At 36.9% G+C, this 26821-nt stretch overlaps 1 protein-coding gene across 3 annotated transcripts in view; it reads left to right on the top strand.

Moving 5' to 3' along the window:
• The first annotated feature begins 7899 nt into the window (after positions 1-7899).
• The window catches only part of LOC149237556 (auxin response factor 4-like), a 135303-nt gene continuing 116381 nt past the window's right edge, over positions 7900-26821 (top strand). The window contains exons 1-7 of one of the 3 annotated variants that reach the window (XM_089372695.1): positions 7900-8821; positions 9010-9105; positions 9295-9351; positions 9462-9623; positions 10856-10940; positions 11092-11182; positions 11315-11479. In XM_089372695.1, the coding sequence (XP_089228821.1) occupies positions 8639-8821; positions 9010-9105; positions 9295-9351; positions 9462-9623; positions 10856-10940; positions 11092-11182; positions 11315-11479 (839 nt within the window). In that variant the 5' untranslated portion in view covers positions 7900-8638. The remainder of the gene's footprint in view (positions 8822-9009; positions 9106-9294; positions 9352-9461; positions 9624-10855; positions 10941-11091; positions 11183-11314; positions 11480-26821) is intronic. The other 2 variants (XM_089372694.1, XM_089372693.1) reach the window with 2 other exon arrangements.

Raw genomic sequence — 26821 nt, 5'->3', positions numbered from 1 at the left:
GTGAACATCAAATTGAATGATAATTACGTGTAGGCTAAGTTTGGGATGAAAGAGGAGGAGGAAGCCAAGGGTGGCTATAGTTTTTCTTGGTTGCACTCGTCTTTCAACTTGTAGGCTTGTTTTGTGTTCAAACTCACTGCTTCTTATCGCCTCTCTTTAGATTCCATTGGTGCTAGCGCTTTTGGGGTTTTTCAAGTTGTCATTCTTTAGAATAAAGTTCAAAGGGATACTTATGGTTGGCCATGGTGTTTCTTTTATGATGACATGTCATATATGGGGCTTTTTTTATTTCTTAGGTGTGGTTGGGGGTGGGTGATTATGCAAATGTATACACCTATGAGAATTTTTCTTTGGGTTCTTTGAGGGCTTATCGACATTTGTGAGTTTGTTTATGGAGGTGCATTGTGGGGTTGCATTGGTTACCTATTGGGTTCCTCTTTCTTCCTTCGATAGCATATTCCTAAATAGGGCGACTTCTTTCCCTAATTTGATAAAGTTGTTTTAGTAGGTTGGTAAATGGGGGTTGAGCTTTTTTACGACATTTTTTTCCTTAGCAAATTTCGCAGGGAATTCTAAGACTTTGGCCCTTTGGTTTGTTACAAACATTTGATATAGGTGGGTTTTGATTGTGGATTTTTATCCTAAGTTTCCAAAAGTTTGATATCTCTTGATTCTTGGATCACTCACCCTTGTATGGGTTGTGGTGTTTGGGTATATTTTTAGTGGGTTGTGTATTTTTGGGTCTTGGTCCACATTGTTGCACTTTGGTACTTTTTTTTTTTTTTTTTTATCTTAGTTGTCTACTTGCAACTCTATTTTTGGTTCTAGTGTCTTTTGGTTCATACTAAATGTAATATTGCCATTTTTTTTAAAATAAAGAAATTGCACTGTGGTTTTTTCAAAGACATGAACATTAAAAATCAACATCACTTCAATAAGACAACCACAATTACTTATAGATGAACATTTTACTAGATGTACATAAAACATATGACATTGACATCTACATATGTAGGCATGTACGTTATGGGTAAAAAAACATGAGGGTCGTTGTCCATCTAGCTCATTGAAAAAAATATTGAGTAACATTCAAGATAATCAAATATAGTTAATAATGAGAAACATGATTAAGACGAAACATGGTTTATGCCCTTCCCTAATAAAATTACATCTAAGAGTTGGGTTATTTGTTTTTATTTCATTAATAATTAATATTAAGTCTTGGGTGAGGGAATGACCACATGTCATTGTCATTGTAATGGAATCTCCTAAATAATTATGAAATACCAATTTGCATCTTTGTAATATTACTATGAATGATTAATGATTAAGTAAGAGATTTATCATGATTTGTAGAATATTTTTTGGAATCTCATTTTGGATTTATGGTTACAAAGATGAAATACATAATGATAAGAGTTCATGAAGGAATGGACTTTAAAGTGGAGATAATAAGTGCTTTTGTGTTTTGGTTATGGTTTTATATTCACAAATAAAAAGTCTCAAAGTTTCAATTTATATGCAATGATATTGTATCATGGCATTTTCGTGTATAAGAATTATCAAAGTTTAATGATATTGGATATTTTGTTGAACATTACAGTTTGATATTTTGGGTAAGAATATAATCACATGGAAGAAAAATCTTCAATTCCAAATAACTCATGTTATCGTATTACAACATATCTATCTTACAAAAGTAAACAAAATAATGATATAAGTGTTCTGCCAATATTATTGTATTATAACATATCGATGTATAAGAATAAAAAATTAATGATATAGGTGTCTTACCAAACACGACATTTTTGTCAAAAACCCATATACATAGGTAAAATGTTTTGAGTTCTTAAATTTTAAAAATGCACTACTACATTTTTACTAAATAGAAAATAATTAAACAACTTATCTTTGACTTAAAGAATAAATCAAATCAAAAAATAACATTAGTAAGAAAAAGATATTAATATGAAATATTATCCAAATAAATATACTAAAATTATGATATAAATAATAATAAGTGAAATAAAACTTATAAAATATAAAACTAAAATTAATAATAATAATAAGAAGTATATTTGATTAAAAAAATACAAAATAATAATATAAAATTTAATTATGTATGTAATTATTTATATAAAAGAGTATTTTCCATTGCCGTAGTCTTTAACGCGACTTTTTGAAAGCCTTTCCGGCGATTTTTTCCGGTGAAAATCCGGCAGTAATTTATTGAAATCGAAGTTTGATAACTAGTTTCTGCACAATGAAAGCGTCCCAAGGGTTTTTCAGGGTGCTGAATCCGAATATGCAGTTAAAAAACCATTTTAACTGCAACAAATCATGATTTCATCTCAATTTCTTCCGCCGGATTCCGTCACCGGAATCTCAAAAAGTCGCATTATAGACAACTCCTTTTCCATTTTTTTTAATAGAGTGTAAAAGAGTAAATGTGTAACAAGTTTTTTTCATAAAAATTAATTATTTTTAATATTTTAATATTTTTTTTTATAAAATATAATTTTTAAAAATAAAATATTATCGTAAAAAAAATTAATATATGGCTTTTACATTTTAGAAAGATATATACTATTTTTTTTTTTAGGTTAACATGAAGTTTATAAATAATATTTAAAAAATATAAATATTAGATATTTAATATTGATTATATATAAAATATTTTTAATTTTTAATTTTTTAATTTTTTTTTATTTAAATTTTTTTATTATTAAAAAATATAAAATAATTAAAATAAATTTATATTATTTTGAATGGGTGATTATTAAGATGAAGGGCGAGATGTTGCTACTTTATTGAGCAAATGAACTGTGGATGTGGCATCTTATTCTCGACAAAGTTAAATGTAACCATCAACTTGCAATCAATATGTTATAACAAGAGAGCAACAACAAATAATGGGTATTGAGTTCAAGTTTGTTGATCGTGTGATGGTAGAAATGTTTAATTCCCTGCTGAGGAAGGCAAAACTCCCCGTTGTAGGAAATGTGAAGCATGAGGTGGAGGGGAAGGTTGTTTTGCTGGAAACGAAGGCATTAAATGACTAAACACAGGAAAAAATCATGTAAGACTAGATAGGGCAAGGCATTTACTCCTCTAATTGGAATTTCCTCAGGTAGCACCAACATTTTCCTCCATACTTTGTTGCACTCACAACAAATGGGTATATTTGTGTCAATTTTTTGAATTATCCTTTTGCAGTTGTTTTGGCTAGTATGTAGGGTGGCCAATGTGATTTTTGGGCAGAGGAGATGGTCTACGTTTTTCCCTTTTCGGTCCTCTTCTCCCTATCATTTTCAATGTGTTTTTCTTTGGGTCCTAGTGTTGGTAACTTTCCCTATTGGGTCTTGCATGTGTTGAATGTCTCGACCTTTCTCCCATTCTTATCAGTGCCATTTTCATGCCCCATTACTTGACCACTAATCTAGAAAGGATGTGTGTCTAGGCGGGTATCTGTTATTGTTTCTCTCAGGTGTCAAGTGGAGAATTGTTGGTAGAAGTTTCCTGAGACGACCCTCCCTTTTCATGTGTTTTTATCAACCCTGATGTATCTTGTGTCTAGCCTGATGTTTTTGATATCCTCCTTTATTCTTAGTAGCTTTTCAGATATCCTCCCCTATCTGTTTGATAACCTGGGTTGGGCCTGGGCGCCTTTGAATTTCTCTCTTTCTTGTAGTATGCTCCTCATGTCGTGCCAATGGGATAGAGCTCAAAGAGGGGTTGCTTACTACCAAGAGCATGCAGAGAGACGTCATACCTGAATGCACCATTAGATAGAATATTTTGCCTCACGCTACTAGGAGCTCACACTTGCTAATGTTCAGGAGGGACTCACCTAGACTAAAGGGGAAACATCCTCCCATAGGATTACCCTTTCGAACACGAAGGTCCTAATAGAGTGGGCTAATTGGAACCTAAATATAAGGCGCATGAGGGGATGTTTTAATCAATACATGTAGATTGCGGATCTTTTCTAGAAGATGAAGTTTCTTCTGGGATGAACTATATTGGATAGGCATGAGAGTTGCATGGATATCCTTCACTCTCTTGAGCACTTGCACATGCGTCTGAGGGGTCTAGATCGAAGAATGGAGAGGATTGAACAATATCTTGACATTCCTCTAGCGGTGGGAGGACTTTCAAAGGATCCAAAAACACCAATCTAGGTTACAAAATCAGATTCAGATCCCTCAACTTAAGTGTGACATGTTTCTGGCTATTGACTTTTTGTTTTCAGATGTTTATGTATGAGGTCATTTAGGCCAACTTCTTAGTCACATTTTGTTAAATTTTGGAACTATTAGAACTCAATTATCCATCTCCTTCTTATGGAGAGTGTACTTTTGGATTTGGTTTGGCCTCCCTAGTGAGAGACAAACTTCACTGATTGTAAACCATGCTGTATATTTCAGCTTTAGGCGGTAATAAAATTCATCTTACAATTTTTTTTATTTTTTTTTAAAGATATAAAATAGTTAAAAGTATTTTTTTATTTTTTTTTTTCACGTAGAAAAAAGTCGTAATTTCCATTAGTCAATAGAAAGTTACATTTTGTAGATGTATAACATATACCAAGTGAGGCCGTCTCCCTCTCTGTTCAGAAACATAGTATATACATACAGTACCATGTATATTCATCCATATGTTCTGCACCAAAAGGAAAAACCAAAAAGAATTGTCTTTTCCTCCACGCAGGGAGATCCCAGTTCTGTAAATACCCATATCTCCGCGCATGTTCAGCAGAGCAGAATAACCAAAAAAGCTAATAAAAGTTCCGGCCTGTGTCGACCGTGAAGTATCCAAAAACTGATAATATAATAAGCATGTTGCTGTGTAATAACTATGGTGTTCATGAACACCGTATAAGAGAAAAACAAAAAAGTAAATAGAAGGATGGTGCCGATCTACTGTAGATTTTCTCTTTGAGCTCGTAGGTCTATAAAAGGCCTATGATGATAGCGGTAGATGGTCCCATCCATATCTTCCTCCACTAGCCAATCTTCCTCTTGTAAAAAGTATTTTTTTATTATATTAATATGTTTTTTAATTTTATTTTGAAAGTAAAAAAATTCTTTTTAATTTAAACATTTAAATATTATATTGCTTAGTATGAGATAGATATATAATTCATTCTATATTCATAATGAATAAGATAAAGTGGAAAAATAGCAAGTATGTATAACTAACATAAATTTATATTAATTTTAAATTTATTATACATAAAAAAAATGATTTCAATTAAAATATACTAAATTTATAACTAGTCCAATCATATAAGTTAATTCTAGTCCAATCATATAAATTAATTGGATGATGAGATTCAAAACATGGATGTGACAAGAAAGAAAAATGTGGCACAAGATTGGTAAAAATCCAAATCTTAAAGTTGGAAGTCAACTCGCTGGTTAAAAACTTTTTATAGTGCATATAGTCACAAATCCACATTTATAAAATGCAAGTAACTTAATAAAATTAATCATAACTTGTCATTATATATATATATATATATAGTAATTATCATTATATATATATATATAGTAATTAATTAAATCTTGAACTCATAACTTGTCATTATATATATATATATATAGTAATTATCATTATATATATATATATATAGTAATTAATTAAATCTTGAACATATACATAATATTTGTAATAAAAAAGTCTAAAATTTAACATGTCCATCAATATAATAAAATTTGACACCTTTTTTCAATATAAACACACTTTTTTTTTTAAATAGTGGGAAAACCTGTCATAATTGAGTTGTCAAACCAACAGTAAGGATAACCATCGCTCGCTCCTATCCGCAAATGTAGGTTGACTCATCACTGTTTTCAATGAAAACCACACCACCTGTAATTACCCGCCAGTGGTTCGTAAGAGGGCAGACTTTCACTCATGACAGATGCCTTTGGGTCTTGGGTTGTTAATAATTTCTTACGTCCAAGAAAGACGAGCTCTAAGCCAAGCAAAAGTAGTTTTAGGGCATATTGAAGGTCCATTTTTATAGTGGGAAAATCTATCATAACTCAGGTGTCAAACCAACAGTGGGGATAACTATCACTGACTACTATCCACGAATGGAGGTTGACTCATCACTGTTATTCAAGGGAAACTACACTGCTTGTAATTACCTACTGTGGTCTGTAAGGGGGCAAGCTTACACTCTTGTCAGATGCCTCTAAGTTTTGGGCCATTAACTTGTTTCCTTACGTCTCTGGATTTTGGGCCGTAATCTTATTTCCTTACGTCCAAGGAAAATGAACTCCTAACCAAACAAAAGCAATTTTAAAAATTTACGCTAAAACCCATATATAAATATACCTATCCACATAATTAAAATAAAATAAATATACATTAAAAAAATAATATATTAAAAATTTATAACACTTTTCCAAAAGAAGGCTCGTGTGTAATCTTGGTTTTAATTAAGTGAAAATGCGTACCTTTTATCCATGAAAAAGATCTCGTGGTAACGAAATACGAGATCATAGCTTTTTATAAAAGATTTAATACCCAAACCTTTTAATTATTATCGACAAGATAAAGTTTCAACAAACATAACAGTAAGGTAATATTTTAATGAGACATGTACCAACGTCGACCATGCATTATTGATTGAGATATATTTTTCTCAAAGAAAGTGAATGATTAGGCTACACACATAAAAAGAGTTTGTTTGGTTGGTAAGTAATATTATTTGAAAGGATTGTTTGTTAGGTAAGGCTTTACATAATTGCAAGTTTATAAAATTGATAATTATGTTGATAGGTGAAGTGTTAAATTTTATATTTTCTAATTATAAATATCATTGGGATATTTAAGATTATTATTTTTTTTATTATTTAAAAAATAATATTTTATTATTATTTTTATTTAATTAAAAATTGTATTCAAATTTATTAAGTTATTTCTATCTTATTTTTGAGTGTATTATTAAAATTTTAAGTTAGAGAAGTCACTTTTAATTTTAAGATTTAAATTTTTGCTAATTTATTTGTGGTTATAATGGTCTTTTTCACTTGTGTCAATATCCTAAATCTATAAACATTCATCAATAATATTGATAATAATTTAAAATTGCTTTTTATATATCTTTGTAAATATGATAGTTAATATATATATGCAATAAAAGCATAGAACGAAAATATTTATAGCACAAAACGAGAGTATTTATCTACATTTTGTGGATGATAAACTAGGTAAACAGCGACAACTACCAACGATATCAAAAAACTTCACAAATGACTCTAAAACACTAAACTTCACGTACTCTAAAACACTAAACTAACCCTTAAAACTATCAAAAATAAATATAAAACACAAACAAATATTTTGAAAACCATTTTTGGATTTTAATTTAAATCGATTGGCACTCCCCAACCAGAAATTCGAATATTCAAACCATTTTTTAATGTTCATAATTTGTGTCTCTCTTAATCCATCTATAACTTTAAAATTGACAAGCATGGAGATCTTTTTTCTTTCTCGATTTCATTTAAATGGTATAAAATGTATTTTTATTTTCAAATATATTTAGAGTATTAAAGTATGTTAAAATTGATTGATATTTTTAATTAAGTGTTACCATCCTGCTTCAAAGCTGTTATTTTTTTACCAGGCATGCAACCTTAAAAAAACAGCTTTACTTCATGAGCTCAGATAAAAAAAACTCGCAATATTTTTCTCCCCCATTCTGAAATACATATTTTGTAGTTGAATCATAATTTCTGTGAATGTAAAGAGCGTGGCTTGATTATTAAACTGTGCTGATGACAAATATCTGCACAAAGACATTAACGAAAATAAAATTACAATGAACCTTTGCACAGTAATTAAAATAAGGTTTATTTGAAATAAAAGGCAAACAGAGACAAGGTTGGACAAGTGTCAGAGGCGGACAAACAGAAGTGGTGGGCGGATGTTGAGGGCAAAGCAGAATGTGTGCAGAGTGGGAATTTATACAGACAGAAATACCTGATATACAAAAGTCCTCCCTACTATATGTATATTAAATGTTTGTGTATATATATAAAAGGAGGGAACAGAAACAGAGGCAATGTGCAGGAATTGCACATGGAAAGAGGAGCACGGAGGGCCGGTGAGTACTGGACACATACTCACTGTCTATGCCATTGAAGAAAAAGCAACCAAACGGTTCTGAAATGGACAATAATTTATCCAAACAGGCTAAAGGAATTCGCATCACCATTTCATAAAAAATGAGGGGATAACAGGACAGAAATACCCGATAGAGATTTGTACCGAAAATTGTGATTTAAGGAAGGATAACGAGATTAAGTTGAGCATGTTGAGTAATGGGTCGATTGCAATGGACATACCTGAGGTTTCTGGGATTGTTCGGAGCTCTGAAATAGGGTGAGCTTGGCTGTGTTGTTATCCTTGGGATTAATCAATCTTCCAAGGCAATTAGAGGTTTTATCGGATACGTTCTGCATATACGTAAAAGATCCCGAGCAATTGCTGCTGGGATTTTTCTTTTCTCATCACCTGTGTTGCATAAAATTAGATTTGACAAGTTCCAATTGGAGGTTCTAAAGACCCACTTGGAGATTCAAGCTAGTGGGCTTGCTCAGGGTGGAATTCAAGCTGGTTCATGGAGATTGCTGATCTGGAAGGTGGTGATGGGTTCAAGCCTCTTGCAGCAGAGAATAGTGGCAATGGAGAAATGGCAGTGCCTATATGCTCCGAGCTCTGGCATGCCTCTGCGGGTCCTCTCACCTCGCTGCCTGCGAAGGGCAGTTATGTCGTGTATTTCCCTCAGGGTCACATGGAGCAGGTAATGTTTGATTGATTGTCTCTGTGCTATCCCAGAATGCAGTTTCTTGTTGAAATTTTGACCCATACAAGCCATTTTTCTGTTGAATTCATTGAAGTTAGAGCAAAATGCAGTTCCGTAGCATGTTTTGATGCTCATTTTGGTGAGATATTATGTTAAAATCCATCTGGATACTTTGAAATAAGCAGGTGGCTGCATCCCTGAACCAGGACACCGATCAACAGATGCCTTCATACAACATTCCGACACAAATCTTCTGTAGAGTTCTCTGTGTAAAACTTCATGTGAGACTGGTTTCTCAACTGTTCAAATTTATGAAAATTAATTATTGAATCGTCAGTTGTATTTATTGGTTGGCTTTGATTTTCATTGCGTTTTAAGACTTGTATTCTGTTTGGTTTCTCGCACATTACGCACCATGCCTGAAGGTTTTGCATTTACATATGTGTACTTGTTGTCTCTTGTTTTACCAGGCTGATCAGGAGACGGATGAGGTCTATGCACAGTTGACATTAGTTCCTGTCCCAGAGGTATTCTTATTCAATGTCAGAACAAATGCTTCCTTACAATAATTGTTAACAAATCTTTTATATCCCCTATATGGAATTCTTTGTAACTGGGTTGATGTATTTTCTCACAGCCAACAGAGAAATCCTTAGAGGAAGAGGAGGAACAACAAGTGCATACATCCAGTACTAGCATTCCTCATATGTTCTGTAAGACTTTGATTGTTTCTGATACAAGCATCCATGGTGGATTTTCGGTCCCCAGAAGAGCTGCGGAGGATTGCTTTCCTCCCCTTGTAAGAAAATTTCCCCTTCTAGTATTGGAAGCACTTTTATTTTTGTTATATTATGGTGGGAAAGGCTTCAAAGAGTTATAGAATGCCACTCTTGGAAGGCAGGCCTTTTGTTACATCTCAGCAAGAACAGCTGACCTCAAAATGTTTCCATAGGTGGAAACAGATAGGATTTAATCAATTACGACAGGTGAGCAAGGTCAGTGAAAGCGGAGAGCTGCTATGGCCTCCACTAAGGTTTGGATGGACCTAAAAATAGTGTTATGTTTGCCCATACTTACCATATATGAATTCCAATTCAGTTTCGAATTGGGATTTCATATGATTTGGAAAAATAAACATATTGGAAAAATATAATTTGAAGAAAAATTGGAAGTATACAGGTCTGTAATGGGAAAAAAACATACTGATGATATTGATTTTTTTTTGTGAACGTGTTTTAAAGTGCTTTCTGTGAGCAGAGATTTTGTAATACATTTTTTTGTATGTCAACCTTAATATTCATAGTTATAGGGGATTTGAATTGGTGACCTATAACAAGGAGTGCCTTGACCATGTACCCATTACATTCTAGCTCCTTGATCATGTACCCATTCTAGCAAGGAGTGCCTTAACTATACCCATTCACCTTCAATCCAAAGACCCATAGGCATGTCATAATATACTTTATTTACTGAATATTTTGTCCATTTCATAAATCCAAGCGATTTTAGTTTAATTATTATTAAATTAAAATTTTAGTTAAAAAGTTATTGTTTTTATTATAAGATTTTCTATGGTACGAATCGAGATTAAGGAGGAATTTGTCCGAATTCAATTATAAGCTGAATTCTAAACAGAAAGGCTCATTTTGGCCAAATTCTGCTCCTATAGTTCGCTTTGCGTAGGCTGATGCATCATAATTAGGGGGTTGCTGATTAACATGTCATTATGATCATTAAGTTACGTTGGATGGTGATATGCCCCTGTAAAAAATGTATAGAAACACCTGTCTCTTGATAAGTGGTTAGCGGTCAGCATCTAGATAAAGAAAGCGTAATCAATTTTCATTTAGGACCCAATCTCCATGGAAGTTTACAAGTATTATTCTGATAATATATGGCATCATTTTGTACCATTGTGGAATAAGTTGAGCTTATGTTGTAAGTAGTTCTTAACTTTTTTTGTATGTAAGTTTAATGTTGATGTGAATACATTTTGAAAGCTAAAATGTTTTTAATAGTATTCTGTGGCAGGATTACAAGCAGGAGCGGCCTTCTCAAGAGCTTGTAGCAAAGGACTTGCATGGAGTTGTTTGGAAATTTAGGCACATTTACAGAGGTAAGTAGCCAGGGTAATGAATGCCAATTTTGAATTTTGTTTTGCATGTCATTTTGGATTTTTTTAAAATATGGAGTGATAGGAAATATTATACACGGTCGTCGTAATCTGTCAGTCTAAGGACAGTGGGCCATTTGCAATTAATTTGCAGGTCAGCCACGCCGACATTTGCTGACCACTGGATGGAGTGTTTTTGTCAGTCACAAAAGGCTTGTGTCTGGAGATGCCATTCTCTTTTTGAGGTCTGCAAATGTCTTTGAGAAATTTGCATATATTGCTTAATGAAATATTTACCATATTTGAATTTTGAACACTGTTGTGTAAAGTGCATTTGCCTTATGCATATAAATGTTTGATTCCGTTGCCATGAACAGGGATGAAAATGGAGAATTGAGGTTAGGAATAAGAAGAGCTGCACGGCAGCAATGTGTCATTCCTTCTTCAGTGCTTTCTAGCCGAAGTATGCATCTGGGTTTGCTTGCTGCTGCAGCTCATGCAGTTGCCACGAAGAGCATGTTTCATATTTACTATAATCCAAGGTATACACAATAACTAGTGGGGCGGGGGAGTGGGGGGTCTAGGATTGATATAGCAACTGGCTGGGTAATATGCTCACTATTAGAACTAGCATTAAATAGATATGCTAGCTGAGTAAAGTCTAACAAAAATATGCATATATAGTTGTTATTATAGTTTAATGACATTGTATAGCAATACTATTGTATTATGATGAGTATTATAAAGCTTAATATTTTCTGTTGTTTAATGGTTGAAGTGGTCTGCCCTGGAATATTGGGGATTATAGATGAAGCTGTTGTTTGCATGACTAATTCTAACTGCTTATAACTCTGTCCTCCTTCTCCACATGAATGAGAAAATTGGTACACGGGCTCTCTTAACCAATGTTATAGATCTAACCTGAAAATATATGATAATACAAATATAACCAGAAATAATAAAATAGAAATAGATAGAAATGCTTCTTTATTGATATCAAACCCTTAAGGTAGGGCAACACCATACATTCACTCTTTAAAGAAGGAGAACACTCCACAAGCCATATGCCTGTTCATACAATATTCCTTGACATCTCTCAATGGGGAGTCTTTAGCTTCTATATAGGCCTCATACATACAATACCATGAGTCATTACCATGGTTCCCTCAATACCATCTATCTAATACCATGGGCCCATTACATTATTACTAATTACTTGTGGTCCCTTACATGATACGGGTTAACCACCTTATTTATTACTATGGCCCATCCCATTATTACATTATTCCCTTGGGTACCTCCCTTTGTACCCCATATTATCCCTCCTAGGTATACTACATTCCACCCCCCTTAACATGTTTCGTCCCCGAAACAGGGGAAGAACACAAATAATAAGATCTACTCAAAAGAGTAGTCCACTGGTACCATGGACGTGCATCTAGCCATCCAAGAGAAAGGTGAACCCTCGATCTCGCTGGTGCTTCGCTCGCTTGAGATGGAAGTTGACCTTGGCAGCTCTTCTGTGTTGAGGTGTAGTAGGTGGATCTTCGCTCCTCTCTATTTGTCATGCGGGGGTTGTTGTCTTTGTGGCTAATTCGTTGCCATCTTGTTGGTTGTTTTCTTGTGGGGTGATGTGGGTGGTGATATGCTGAAGTGTTAACCCATGGTGTCTTTTGCTTTAATTCACCACCTAATGGAGCCTGATTGGTAGCTGGTACATGTTTTGGCGTCTTTTGTTGCTTATCTTCCAATATTACTTCAACCACTGAGCCCTCATCTGATGTATCAACACCTGTAACCTTTTCTGCTTCAGCCTCTGTTTATGTTTGATTGTCGATCATCAAAGGCTCATCATCTGATGTGTAAGTTTCATTAGAGCTGTGTGCTACTGCTTCTTAGTCTTTGTTTGTGGCTTAATGGAAATATCCTGCAATGTAATTTTCTTCTTTTTATACCAGATCTTCAGGAATTTCTTCTGCACATTAATATTGACAGTACCCACAGATTCCATCCAAGGATATCCCAAAACAACATCCATGTTAGCCATATCTGAAGTATAAAAATCACCATGCAACACATACTTATCCATAGAAAGCTTCAAATCCTTATAAACTTGAACATCCTCATTATCAACCTGTGTATTTTCAATGTGTTTGGCTGGAACTTGCAATTTTTTTGCCAAATTAACATTGATAAAATTACGCTTGCAACTAGGATTTATAGACACAACGATCTTCTCCTGCTGAATCAATCCATGAACCTGCAATAAGGAGATACTAACAGAAAATAACCCCTTCCGTGTCTCATTCTCATTTTTTCTAGCACGAGACCATTTGTCTAAAAGGACTCTTTCAAATTCGGCATCTGCAAGTTTGGTCAACTGCTTGTTGTCAAGTGAGAACCACCATTTGGCAGCCTCATCTTTGAAACCAAGTCACACTAAATCCTTCCAATCTTTTGCAAATACTGACTTTTTTTGTTTTATGTATTCTTCAATAGTAGGACCATTATCTTTTCCTGTAAAACATAGAACCGCCATGAAGAGGGTTTTGAAAAAAAAATTCACTTACTTGGCGAAAATTTGAAATGGCCACAATTCCGTCAATATTGCTCAGAATCCCTATTATGACCTATTTTCGGAAATGGAACAACCATTCTGCATCTTCCCATGTGGTAGAAATCCCGATCTAGGCATTGGAATTGCCGATCCACGCTGCAACTGTCTCGCCGTCACAAAAAATTGCTGAAAAATAGTTGATTTTAAATCAACGATATCTCCCTCATCCGGGCTCCGATTCGACTGATTTTTTGATCTTGGGTATTTTTTCATAAGCAATCTAGATCTGCAATTAGATTTTTAAGATTTTGCCCCGAATCATACAGATCTGATTTGCAAATTCGCTGCCTCGAAAAATGTCTGCAACACCATTGATTTTTAGATCAGCGATATCTTCTTCATCCGGACGTATTTTTTCACAAAGAATCCATATCTGCAATTAGATTCTGCAGATTTTGCACCAGGACGTCCAAATCTGCGTTGCAAACTCGCGGCCCCGAAAAATTGTCTGCAACACCACTGATTTTTAGATTAGTGATATCTCCCTCATCCGGACTCCGATTCGGCAATTTTTTTTTTTGAAATTGGGTATTTTTTTCACAAACAATCCAGATCTGCAATTAGATTTTGAAGATTTTGCACCAAAACATACAAATCTAATCTGCAAACTTGCTGACCCAAAAAATTCCTGCAAACAATAAAAAAAATTCTCCATTTTGCCCAAGAAAGTGCTCTGATACCACTTGTTATAGCTCTGATACCACTTGTTATAGATCTGATATGAAAATATAAAACAATGCAAATAAACCCAAGAAATAACAAGATAGAAATAGATAGAAATGCTTCTTTATTGATATCAAAACTCTTAAGGTAGGGCAACACCAGACATTCACTCCTTAAGAAAGGAGAACACTCCACAAGCCATATGCTTGTTCATACAATATTCCTTGGCATCTCTCAATGGGGAGTCTTTAGTCTCTATATAGGCCTCATACATACAATACCATGGGTCATTACCATGGTTCCCTCAATATCATCTATCTAATACCACGGGCCCATTACATTATTACTAACTACTTGTGGTTCCTTACATTATACAGGTTAACCACCTTATTTATTACTATGGCCCATCCCATTATTACATTATTCCCTTGGGTACCTCCCTTTGTACCCCATAGTATCCCCCCTAGGTATATTACAACCAACCCAACTATAATATAAATGATTTTTTCAACTATTTTGCTGGAGAAAGTGATCAGAAACTCTTGTTCAGTTTCTTTTTTAAAGTACGCTTCTTACGCTCTATTAAACACAATAAAAGTACTACATATGTAATACAGCTACAGGCTGCAGGGTTTCAGAGTGCAGATCAACATAATAAAAACAAAATTAATTTTAGAAGTAACACAACATGACTCTTTCTTGATTCAAATTCTCAGAGAATCACATTGTTAAGTTATGGTACGTTCTATGCTTATAACAGTTTACTCCTTTTCTTTATTATATTCCACAGATTAGCAATCACATGTACATAAAGTAAAGTGCAAATAGAACATTAAACGATCGACAGAAAACGAACCAAGACAAGAGACAAGATGTGGCGGCTAGCCAGGGACAAATCCCACAATGTGTGGGGAAACCCTTTGATCAAATCTTCTTTTATCTTCAATAATTCAGCAGAGAGAAATAGTACAATAAATCTGATTTATATCAGCAGTAGAAAACCTTAGATCAGCAACATCAACATTAGCAGCTTCATCATCAAACTAGGGTAGACGATATCTCACAAACTGACCGTCGGATCAGCTTGATTCCACCACCAAAAGTTGCAACTTTCAGAGGAGGTTCAGATGAACCTACAACGCAGTTCAGATGAGGAGATCTTCTAGTCCACGCAGGTCAATCTTTACTTCTGCAGTTGCAGCTTCAGTTTCAACAACTTCCTTCAAACAAGGGCAGTCAATATCTTGCAAACTGTCCGTCGGATTGACTTGATTCCACTACCAAAAGTTGCGGCTTTCAGAGGAGGCTCAGAGGAACCTACAACGTAGTTCAGATGAGGAGATCTTCTAATCCACGCAGGTCAATCTTTACTTCTGCAGTTGTAGCTTTAGTTTCAGCAGCTTCCGGCTTCACATGTGTGAGGGAGAGACCCTTTTTTGCGCAGTAGAGAAGAGACTCTTTTTTGCGCAGTAGAGAGAGAGAGATGTGATGAGATGAGTGAGTCCAAATGAGGAAAAGTCCTTCTGTATTTATACACAACGTTGGTATTTGAATAGATGCGACTGTTGGGCTTCTGAACCTACATGAGTTGTAGGTCGGTTTGATAATAATTCCATAATCAAAATAAATTCATATCTCCATGAATACTTATCGGAATCGGATGATCTTTAGATCAATCCTACACCTCTCGACGAGAGAAATCTAATAAAAATATTATCAGCCATGAATAAGATGACCCACATGAAGTTTTGCCCTAGTTGCCATTTTAACACTCCCTCTCAACTAGGGAGAACGTCATCTACAATCTGTCTATCGGTCATTACTATTCATCCATCAAATGCACTGCCTGTACAGCCTGACCCTTGCCCTGCTCTGCTCTATTCTACCTGTTCTGCTTTGTCTTGTTCTGCCTTGTACTGATCTGTATTGTTCTGCTCTGCTCTTGCATTGTTCTGTTCTGCTCTGCTTTTGTCCGAATTATGAAGAAGAAGAAATGATCGAGGATGTATCATACTGACTCAAAGTCAGTCTCAGAGTATGTACCACTGGTCCCAGACCAGTGTCAACCAACCCGAAGTCAGCGTCATAGTGAGTACAACTCCACTGGTCCCAGACTAGTATCATCCTCCACTGACTCAAAGTCAATCTCAGAGTGCGTACCACTGGTCCCAGACTAGTCTCAACCGACCCAAAGTCAGCATCATAGTAAGTACCACTCCTACCACTTGTCCCAGACCAGTATCGCAGTCTCAGAGAGTGTACCACTGGTCCCAGACCAGTCTCAACCCACTTGAAGTCAACGTCATTGTATGTACCACTCTCACTGGTCCCAGACCAGTACTGCACTGACACGGAGTCAGTCTCAGAGTATGTACCACTGGTCCTAGACCAGTCTCAACCGACTCGAAGTCAGTGTCATAGTATGGTACAACTCCTACCACTGGTCCCAAACCAGTATCATTGATCCCAGATCAATGGAAGTCATCCTAGCGTAGGGAGTATGGTAGATACAATGATGCGTCCATTGGTACTACTATGGTCCCTAACTTCATTTCCTTGCTCATTGATCAGATGAGAGGTACTTCCCATGAGTCCCAGACTGCATGGGTAGGATGCCTCGACAGGAGAACTAATCAATCCTGTCCTCACATGGGAACACATCAATCCTACTACAATTGCCATGGAGAACACATCAATCCAGGCCGCTGCCATGGAGAACACATCAGTCCAGGCCTCACAGGAGAACACATCAATCCTGCTACAATCGCCATGGAGAACACATTAATCCAGGCCTCACAGGAGAACACATCAATCCTGCTACAATTGCCATGGAGAACACATCAATCCAGGCCTCACAGGAGAACTAATCATCCTGCTACACAGGAGAGCGAATCATCCTGTTCCACAAGAGAGCGAATCATCTTGTCCCACAAGAGAGCGAATCATCTTGTTCCAGTGCACACCACCAGGGGAGGGTGAGTCACCCTGTGGTCGTATGTTGCTCCAGTAAGAACCGCAAACCCTGAAAATGCCCAGAGCTCAATGTATGCAACATGTAGGACCCTTGTACAAGGGTTTCTTGACGACTCCAAGTCGTTTGGGAAAATCACAGATTAGATCTTTCCTCGAGGCTTTGACAAGGTGTATCGACCTGTACATCATCTTAATGCGATGGAGCCTCCTTGCTCATCGACTTACCATATCCCAGATGATGTCTATCTGCTGGAGCAATCGACGAATACAGGATTCCTCAATAATCGAATCCCATCTCTGGTTGTCACATAGGATCACGGTGGTATCCAATGTAAATCCAAATAGCTCACTGAAGAGCTTTCGCAACCAGACTGCCTCATAGGAGGCCATGCTAGCAGCAATATACTCTGCTTCGGCGGTGCTCAAAGCCACCGACTTCTGCTTCCTGCTCATCCAGGATATCGAAGCAGATCCCAAGGAGAAACAACACTCGGAAGTGCTCTTACGGTCCTCCACATTGCCTGCCCAATCAACATCAGTGTATCCAAGTAGTCTCACATCTTCGACAGTGTATCTTAATACATGAGAGAGTGTGCCCTGAAGACATCTCAGAAGATTCTTGGCACCAATCTAGTGAGGCTCAACCAAATATGAGCTCACAATGCTAACTGCAAAACATATGTTCGGAAGGAGGTTCACCAAGAACATCAACGCGAATGAGTTTTTGAAACTCAGAGGCATTTCCCAAATATGGTTCAACATCACTACCATATAACTTCTGAAAGTTAAGATCCTCGAGGTAGTCGCACGCTTGCAGTCCACCTGTTGGGTCCCTATAATACTAGTGATTAACCCATTACTATTGTAGTTGTATCCTTTATTAATATTGTTGTGCCCCTGTTTCCCCCATATTGTTATTACTGTGCCCCATAGAATCCCTCTATTGTAATTTTTGTGGCTTTATATTATTATTGTTAGGTCAGTTGGGTTATATTGTGACTCTTTAGACTCCTATATATAGAAAGAAGGTTTTTTCATTTGAATCATCAAAGAATTGTTCATTTATGTAATGTAAAGGAGGTTGCCCCCTCGAAGAGGCTGAATTATAAGGCGTTGATCTATCTTTTCTATCTTTTTTTTGAGTTGGTTTCATAACATTTGGTATCAGAACTTTGGATTCTAGGGTTTCGTTGCTTCAAACAGGTCATTGTGGCATTTTCGCTATAACTTTTTTTCTTCGACGTTTCAGAAGCTAAAAAAAACCCATTTGAGAAGAAATCGCGTTGAATCTCGGGTCCAAATTTCAGATCTTTTCGCGCTATATTTGCGGAGATATGATCTGAGGAAGTTGGTCTTTTTGCAGACTCCTGAATTACATTCCAAACAGGTGACCTGGGGAAAATCGTCATAACTTTCTCTCTGAGCATCGGATTGAAATTTCGTAAGAAGGTACAGAAAGAGGACGAACTGTAGTTTCTTGTATATCTTTTTCAGAGCCAAAGGTCGAAACAGGGACACGTGGCACGTCGTACAAGTTCGCTCTACTGAACTAGTCTATAATCAGGTCACTGTGGGAGATTTGACATAACTCTTCCTTGGAGAATCCAATTGGGATCAGACTGGTGGCATTGGAAAGAGGACACAGAGAGCTACTACAGATCGCAATTTCAGAACTGGATGATCCAAAATTACAGAGATACATCAGAGGCAATATCGAGCTCCTACAAAGTGAAAAAATGTGTGTAGATTTTTTTAAATTTTTGCTTAAGCTTGGTTTGAAAAATTATTTTGAAGGAATTCAAAGGGCATAGTAGAGCATTATTATCAGTAACTGATGCCCCGAGGAAAGAAAATGCAAACACCTAGTAAGCAACCTGAAAGCTCTAGCATGACTCATGAAGAAGAGGAAGAAATGCTACATGATATATCAAAATTACAAGACCAAGTGCAACAAATTTCACTCTCACAAAAGCTAACAGAAGCTAAGATAAATGGCGTGGAATCTAAGATAAAGGGCGTGGAAGCTAAGATTGATGATTTGAAGACAGATTTGAAGAGAGACATGGCAGATTTGAAGACAGATTTGACAAATTTTCTACAAGAAATACTTACTAATGGTGAAAAGGTAGTAAAGGAAACTCATGATGCGAACAAAAGAAATGTTAATCATGATTTCATAGACTCTAATGTTGGATCGAAGACCCACCATATTCCAAAAATCGATATGAGGAAGTTTGATGGCAAGGATCCTGCAACATGGATATTACAGATGGAGCAATTTTTCGATCTCAATAATGTGCAAAACACACAAAAGGTACGTATTGCAACTTTATATTTGGAACCAAATCAGTTTGTATGGTATCAATGGCTTTGCTCTCGTAAACAAATTATCACTTGGGCAATTTTTACGGAAGAATTGATAGCACATTATGAGGATACAAAAAGCAACACTTTTTTTAGCCAATTGATAAGTCTCAAACAAAAGGGTTCAATAATGGAGCACATTGAGGAGTTCCAAAAATTGAACATAAGGGTAAAAAATATTCCAGAGGAGCATAGGATTGATGTGTTCATAGGGACTTTAAAGGATAATATCCAACATGATGTTCGCCTTTGGGAACCTGATTCATTAGAGAAGGCATTCAGGTTAGCAAGAAAAATGGAAAGCAAAATTATGGCAACCAGGAAGCATACCACTCACAACTATAAAGATGGAAGTGTTGTTGCCCCTAGTCTTCCACAACCTATAAGGTTGACACCACAACAATTGGAAGAAAAAAGAGCAAAAGGGCTTTGTTACAGTTGTGATAGCAAATACACTAAAGGTCATAAGTGTGCTGAGAAGAAATTATTCTACATAGATTGTGAAGAGGAAGAAGAAAAGGAGCAAGAAAGGTCAAAAGAAGAGGATATACTCCAGGAACAAAGCCTAGATAAAGAAGAAATGAATCCGACCATATCTTGTAATGCATTGGCGGGAATTACCACTCCTCAAACCATCAAGATAGAAGGACAAATCAAGAAGAAAAAGGTAATAGTGTTGATTGATTCAGGAAGTACCCACAATTTTATTCATTGTAAGGTAGCAAAAGAATTGAATTGCTTCCTATATCCAGCACCAGAGTGTCAAGTGATGGTTGCAAATGGAGGAACAATAAATTGCTCTGGAAAGTGCCATAATATCAAGCTATCCATGGGAGAATATGTATTGACTAGCCCAATGCTTTCCATTCCAATGGGAGGTGCTGATGTTGTACTAGGAGTCCAATGGCTACAATCCTTGGGTACAATAGCTTTTAATTTTCAAGAACTTTTCATGAAATTTTCTGTGGAAGGAAAGGAAGTTGAATTAAGGGGTATTGCAGGGAAACTGGGAAAGATAATCAGCTCTAATGGTATGACAAAGCTTCTAAAAAAGGAACAAAGAGGTGTAATTGCACAATTATGTTCGCTAGATGTTTCCACATTGGAATCATCTATTTCTCCAGATCTCCAAAAAGTCTTGGACAATCATTCCAAGGTATTTGAGACTCCCAAAGGTCTCCCACCTATTCGTGATCATGATCATGCTATTCATCTGATTCCAGGAAGTGTTCCTCCAAACATCAGGCCGTACAGATATCCCTATGCCCAAAAGAGTGAAATTGAACGTATGGTTGCAGAAATGCTAGAGGCTGGTATAATTCAACCGAGTCAAAGTTCTTTCTCTGCTCCAGTAGTATTGGTGCACAAGAAGGATGGATCATGGCGCATGTGTCCGGATTATAGGGAGCTCAACAAGCTCACTATTAAAGATAAGTTTCCCATTCCTGTCATTGATGAATTACTGGATGAATTGCATGGATCAATTTACTTCACCAAGTTGGATCTTCGTTCAGGATATCATCAAATCAGAATGAAGACTGAAGACATTCCGAAAACAACATTTAGAACTCATGAGGGTCATTATGAATTTTTGGTCATGCCTTTTGGCCTTACCAATGCACCTTCAACATTTCAAGGTTTGATGAATTCCATTTTCAAACCATTCCTTAGAAAATTTGTGTTAGTATTTTTTGATGATATACTAATCTACAACAAGTCTTGGAAGGATCATGTTGAACATGTTGACAGGGTGCTACAACTATTGGAGGAGAAACAATTATATGCAAAAAGATCCAAATGTTTCTTTGGAGTAAAGAGGTGGAATATTTGGGTCATATTGTATCTCATGAAGGAGTTAAGGTAGACCCTAGCAAAATTAAAGCCATTAAGGAATGGAAAATCCCCACATCCATAAAGCATCTGCGAGGATTTCTCGGGTTGACAGGGTATTATCGCAAGTTTGTTAAGAATTATGGGAGAATAGCAGCACCTCTAACAACATTATTGAAGAAAGATGCATTTTCATGGACTCCAGAAGCAACAAAGGCCTTCGAACATCTTAAAGAGGCAATGTGCCAAGCACCGGTCTTAGCTACACCGGACTTCACAAAAACCTTTATTGTGGAATGTGATGCTTCAGGAAATGGAATTGGTGCTGTTTTAATGCAAGATGAAAGACCCATTGCTTTTGAAAGTCGTCCAATCAAGGGAAAGTTTTTACAAAGCTATTTATGAGAAGGAAATGTTGGCAATACTCCATGCACTTAAGAAATGGCGACCCTACCTAATGGGAAGACACTTCAAGGTAAAAACGGATCATGATAGCCTTAAATACTTTTTAGAACAAAGATTATCCTCTGAAGAGCAACAAAAGTGGGTCACAAAGATGTTGGGTTATGACTTTGAAATCATCTACAAAAAAGGGAAGCAAAATGTGGTGGCAGATGCACTCTCAAGAAAGGATGAGGATGTGGAAGCATTGTTGTGCGCCATTTCTATTATCCAACCAGATTGGATAAATGAAGCAAGGGAGGAATGGAAGAATGACGAAGAAGTGTGGGCACTTATTCGAAAGTTACAACAAGATTCCAGTACGTCTGATACATTTAGCTGGTAAAATGATTCGTTATGGTACAAAGATCGCTTATACCTCTGTAAGAATTCCCAGCTAAAACAAAAGATTCTTATGGAATTGCACACTTCTCCCTTAGGAGGGCACTCAGGATTTTTAAAAACTTACCACAGGGTTAAGAAGGAATTTTTTTGGGATGGCCTTAAATCAGATATTCAAAAGTTTGTGGCGGAATGTTTGGTTTTCCAACAAAATAAAGTTGAAACAATTAAGACACCGGGTCTATTACAACCTTTATCCATTCCAAGCCAACGTTGGGAGGAGGTTTCAATGGATTTTATCACAGGTTTACCCAAGTCTGAGGGAAAGAGTGTCATCATGGTGGTAGTTGACAGACTTACCAAGTATGCACACTTTTGTGCATTATCACATCCATTTAAAGCCAGTACATTTTCTACTGCATTTATGGAAACAATTCAAAAGCTACATGGAAACCCAAAGATTATTGTAAGTGACAGAGATCCCATTTTCACTGGAAATTTTTGGACAGAATTATTTTCTTGTCTTGGTACTCAGTTAGCTCATAGCTCATCTTATCATCCTCAATCTGATGGGAAAACTGAGATAGTAAACAAATGTTTGGAAGGATATCTTCGTTGCTTTGTATCTGATAAACAGACACAATGGGTCAAATGGTTGCCTCTGGCTGAATGGTGGTATAACACTTCTTCCATACATCAACAAAAATGACCCCATTTATGGCACTTTATGGATATCAGCCACCATCCATCACATCATATTTAAGAGAAAATTCTAAGGTTCAAGCAGTGGAACATCACATCGAACATCAACAACAAGTCCTCCAACTCTTAAAGGATAACCTCGTGTTGGCACATAATAGAATGAAACAACAGGCAGATCAACATCGCAACGAAAGAAGTTTTGATGTAGGTGATTGGGTATTCCTACGGCTACAACCATATAAGCAAATGTCCCTCAAGCAAGCTAAGAAGGATAATAAATTATCACCAAAGTATTATGGTCCGTACAAGGTGTTGCAAAAGATTGGTACTATGGCATACAAATTGGAGCTTCCTGCAGCTTCTCGATTGCACCCAGTTTTCCATGTTTCATGTTTAAAGAAGGTTATAGGCGACAAGCTCCCAGTTCAAACAATATTGCCAGAACTTGACGAGGAAGGAAAAATTATATTGGAACCAGAAGCAGTCACAGAAACAAGAACTCGACAGCTACGAAATCGATCAATTTCGGAGTATCTTATCAAGTGGAAGAACTTATCCGCTGAAGATTCCACATGGGAGGATGAGAATTTTATACAGAAGCATCCAGAACTACTCAAGCGTTGAGGACAACACTTTTTTGAAGGAGAGGGGCATGTTGGGTCCCTATAATACTAGTGATTACCCATTACTATTGTAGTTGTATCCCTTATTAATATTGTTGTGCCCTTGTTGCCCCATATTGTTATTACTGTGCCCCATAGAATCCCTCTATTGTTATTTTTGTGGCTTTATATTATTATTGTTAGGTCGGCTGGGTTATATTGTGACTTTTTAGACTCCTATATATAGAAAGGAGGTTTTTTCATTTGAATCATCGAATAATTGTTCATTTATGTAATTTAAAGGAGGTTGCCCCCTCGAAGAGGCTGAATTCTAAGGTGTTGATCTATCTTTTCTATCTTTTTCTTGAGCTGGTTTCATAACACCACCATACCAAATCTTTTCAGAATCTTCACCACATATTTTCCTTGAGATAGGAAAATTTCCCTTGGCTTTTGCCACACTTCAAGTCCTTGGTTCTTCATTTCAAATTCAGAAGCCAACTCCCTCTTACATTTGTGAATGAGAGGGTCTGCACCTGTTAGAAAGAGGTCATCCACATACAACACCAGTATGAGAGGCTTGTCATCTTTAACCTCAAAGTAAAGGTTAGGATCAGCTTCACTCCTAGTGAATCCCAGCTTCATCAAGTAGCTATCGATCCTCTCATACCATGCTCGGGGTGCTTGCTTCAGCCCAAAGAGAGCCTTCTTCAACCTGCATACATGAGATTTTCGATCATAAATCTCAAATCCTTCGGGTTGCTCCATGTAGACCTCTTCTTTGATCGAACCGTGCAAGAACACCGTCTTGAAATCCATCTGATGTAGGTTCCATCCTTGTGAAGCCACAAGGGCTATGATCAAGCGGATGGTCGTATATCTGGCAACAGGTACAAATATCACATCATAGTCTATACCTTCCTTCTGGGAGAAACCATGAGCAACAAAAGGAGCATTATACTTTTCCGTACTTCCATCTGCTGTAGCTTTATCTTGTAAAGCCATTTAGAAGTGACAATTGTCTTGTCCCGGGGTCTGGGAACTACTTCCCAGACATCATTCTCCATAATGGTCAGAGCATCCTTCCATACTTGATGCTTGACGACATCTGAGAATGAAGGAGGCTCATTTTGTATGATCATGCTCATGATGGTCAGGTATCCCTGATACCTGTTAGGTTTCTCACTTACACGGAAGGTTCCTCGGGGTGCAGCATGTCCTTCAGCATCATCAAGTATCCTCCTAAGCCATGAAGGCCTCTTTCTAGAAGAGGAAGGCTCAGGTGGATATGGGTTCCTCCACATCAGGCATTGTTACATCATCTACCCATAGAAACTTCGGAAGTTTCTGGACAACTTCCACAATCGTACGGTTCTTCCTTTCCACAACACCATTCTGCTCAGGAGTATGTGGTGTAGTAGTCTCCCTCTTAATGCCAGCCTCAGATATGCCTGAGTGAACCAACTGTAATATATCGAAGGTCCTGCTTTGGCTTGAGGGGAATGGTCCCCTTTTGAGCTTTCCTTCGGCACATCCTGGACATACACCTTCTTTCTCTACTCGGAATTCGGGCATCCCTGTCACCATTTGTCTTACACCGAGTAGAACTTTATAATGAAGGGGGGCAAACCTCCGATGCCAAAGTTTAGACTGAAGAGATGTGTCATAAGACATGACACCTAGCGGACTTCCATCGACCTGATATAATGAATCAACATGAAACCCAAGAGAAAAAAGGCATCTTTAACATTATTTTTCTATATGCGTACCTTGCCATCGTTGAAGGTTACCTTGTAGCCTTTGTCTTCCATTGCCAAGATGGGCACCAGGTTCTTTTTGAGGCCAAGTGCATTTAATACATCTTGGAATTTCTAGCCTTTTTGAATGGTTGTCCTCTTCCTTGATTCCCAGCTCTCCTCTTACCTTTGCTATTGAATTTGTCATTCCTTTGATTGACGTCAAAGGGATTTTGATCATCGTCCCGGTGTGAGTCCTTTCTATCAGGGCACTCCCTTGCATAGCGACTTGCTTTATTGCAGATGTAACATCATCCTTTTCTTCCACCCTTAGGTCTAGCCTTTCCTTTAGTCCCAGAATTATTTCTTTTCTTATGCAGCAGGAGGACCTTTAGGCATGGGCATTTATTGCTCTTCTACCCTTGTTTCTTCTTGAATGCATTTAGTCATTAATTCCTAGAAACTAGGAATTACATTATAGTTCAGAAGAGTAGTCCTGAACACGTACCTTTCGGATGGTAATCCTCCAAGAGTTGTGAATGCCATTTCCCTTTCAGTAATAGTCTCCCCAATAGATAGGAGATCGTTCTTGATCTCGATGATTCTGAAGAAGTATGCTTGCATACTCTCATCTTTACCCTTCTTGATTTCCCTAAGCTTATTTCTAAGAAACAAAACTTGATTTGCATCATTAACTTTAAATAAACTCACCAGTCTATCGTAGATTTCCTTGGAGGTGTTCAGGTCAGAGATGTAGGCCACCAAGTGCTTGTCGATAGAGTCCTGGATGATCTTCTTTATTTTGACTTCTCTGTTTTTCCATTTGTTCCAGGCAGCAGCGGATGCATTTGATGGAGGCTCAACAATATTGCCTCTCATATGATCCAACACTCCTTGATCCTCAAGGGTTAGATCGATAGACATCTTCCATCCGTGATAGTCAGCTTTCTCACGGAGCTTGTTCTCAGCAGGAAAAGTGATGAAGGTACCATTGTTCTTTTAGGATAGCCTTGCCAATCTTCTCTTTGGTGATTGCTCTTGCTCTTGCTCGGGTTTGTCTTCACCTCAGCTCTGATACCATGTTAAGTTATGGTATGTTCTATGCTTATAACAGTTTACTTCTTTTCCTTATTATATTCCACAGATTAGCAATCACATGTACATAAAGTAAAGTGTAGATAGAACATTAAACGATCGACAGAAAACGAGCCAAGACAAGAGACACAAGATGTGGTGGCTAGCCAGGGACAAACCCCACAATGTGTGGGGAAACCCTTTGATCAAATCTTCTTTTATCTTCAATAATTTAGCAGAGAGAAATAGTACAATAAATCTGATTTATTTCAGCAGTAGAAAACCTTAGATCAGCAACATCAACATTAGCGGCTTCATCATCAAACTAGGGCAGACGATATCTCACAAACCGACCGTCAGATCGGCTTGATTCCACCACCAAAAGTTGCGGCTTTCAGAGGAGGTTCAGATGAACCTACAACACAATTCAGATGACGAGATCTTCTAGTCCACGCAGGTCAATCTTTACTTCTGCAGTTGCAGCTTCAGTTTGAACAGCTTCCTTCAAACAAGGGCAGTCGATATCTTGCAAACCGTCTG

Source organism: Pinus tabuliformis, chromosome 8 (assembly GCF_031772625.1).
Source record: "Pinus tabuliformis cultivar Carrire ecotype Pingquan chromosome 8, CPIR1, whole genome shotgun sequence".
In the NCBI taxonomy this organism is placed as follows: Eukaryota; Viridiplantae; Streptophyta; class Pinopsida; order Pinales; family Pinaceae; genus Pinus; species Pinus tabuliformis.
The sequence above is the reverse complement of the archived record's forward strand: the minus strand, read 5'-3'. Positions and strand labels throughout refer to the sequence as shown.